At 50.3% G+C, this 358-nt stretch overlaps 1 protein-coding gene across 4 annotated transcripts in view; it reads left to right on the forward strand.

The window, feature by feature from the left end:
• The window catches only part of LOC119586962 (adenosine kinase 1-like), a 36,821-nt gene that overhangs the window by 18,492 nt on the left and 17,971 nt on the right, over window positions 1-358 (forward strand). Inside the window, exon 1 of one of the 4 annotated variants that reach the window (XM_037935699.1) lies at window positions 184-331. The exons of the other annotated variants lie outside the window; for them this stretch is intronic. Within the exon in view, the coding sequence (XP_037791627.1) occupies window positions 318-331 (14 nt within the window). The 5' untranslated portion in view covers window positions 184-317. Of the gene's footprint in view, window positions 1-183; window positions 332-358 lie in introns of those variants that run through there. 4 annotated transcript variants of the gene reach the window in all.

Raw genomic sequence — 358 nt, forward strand, 5'->3', positions numbered from 1 at the left:
ATCGTTAATGAAACAACAACCTTTGGTACCGAATTTATCAAAGGAATTAAGCGATTAGATTGTCAAAGACGACCCTTATTTTAGAATGCGCCCCGAGCGAGCGAGCGGCCGGTCATTCATGGGCCTCAACTGTGGACAACCTCCCCATAAATGATTGCATTTTTATTTTATCACCCGCAATCCCGCGGCGAGTGGAGTCACCAGGAAAGAGCTCCTCCCCCTCTTACCATTCAGGAATGGACTCGCCCAGGCTGTTGAGGTTATAAATACGATGCGCGTGTTCGACAGTTCTCTTAGTCGGCAACATCACGGTCGAGATGGCGGGCGCAAGGTAAGTCTCCGAGCGTCCAACGCACGT

Source organism: Penaeus monodon, chromosome 22, assembly GCF_015228065.2.
Source record: "Penaeus monodon isolate SGIC_2016 chromosome 22, NSTDA_Pmon_1, whole genome shotgun sequence".
Lineage (NCBI taxonomy): Eukaryota > Metazoa > Arthropoda > Malacostraca > Decapoda > Penaeidae > Penaeus > Penaeus monodon.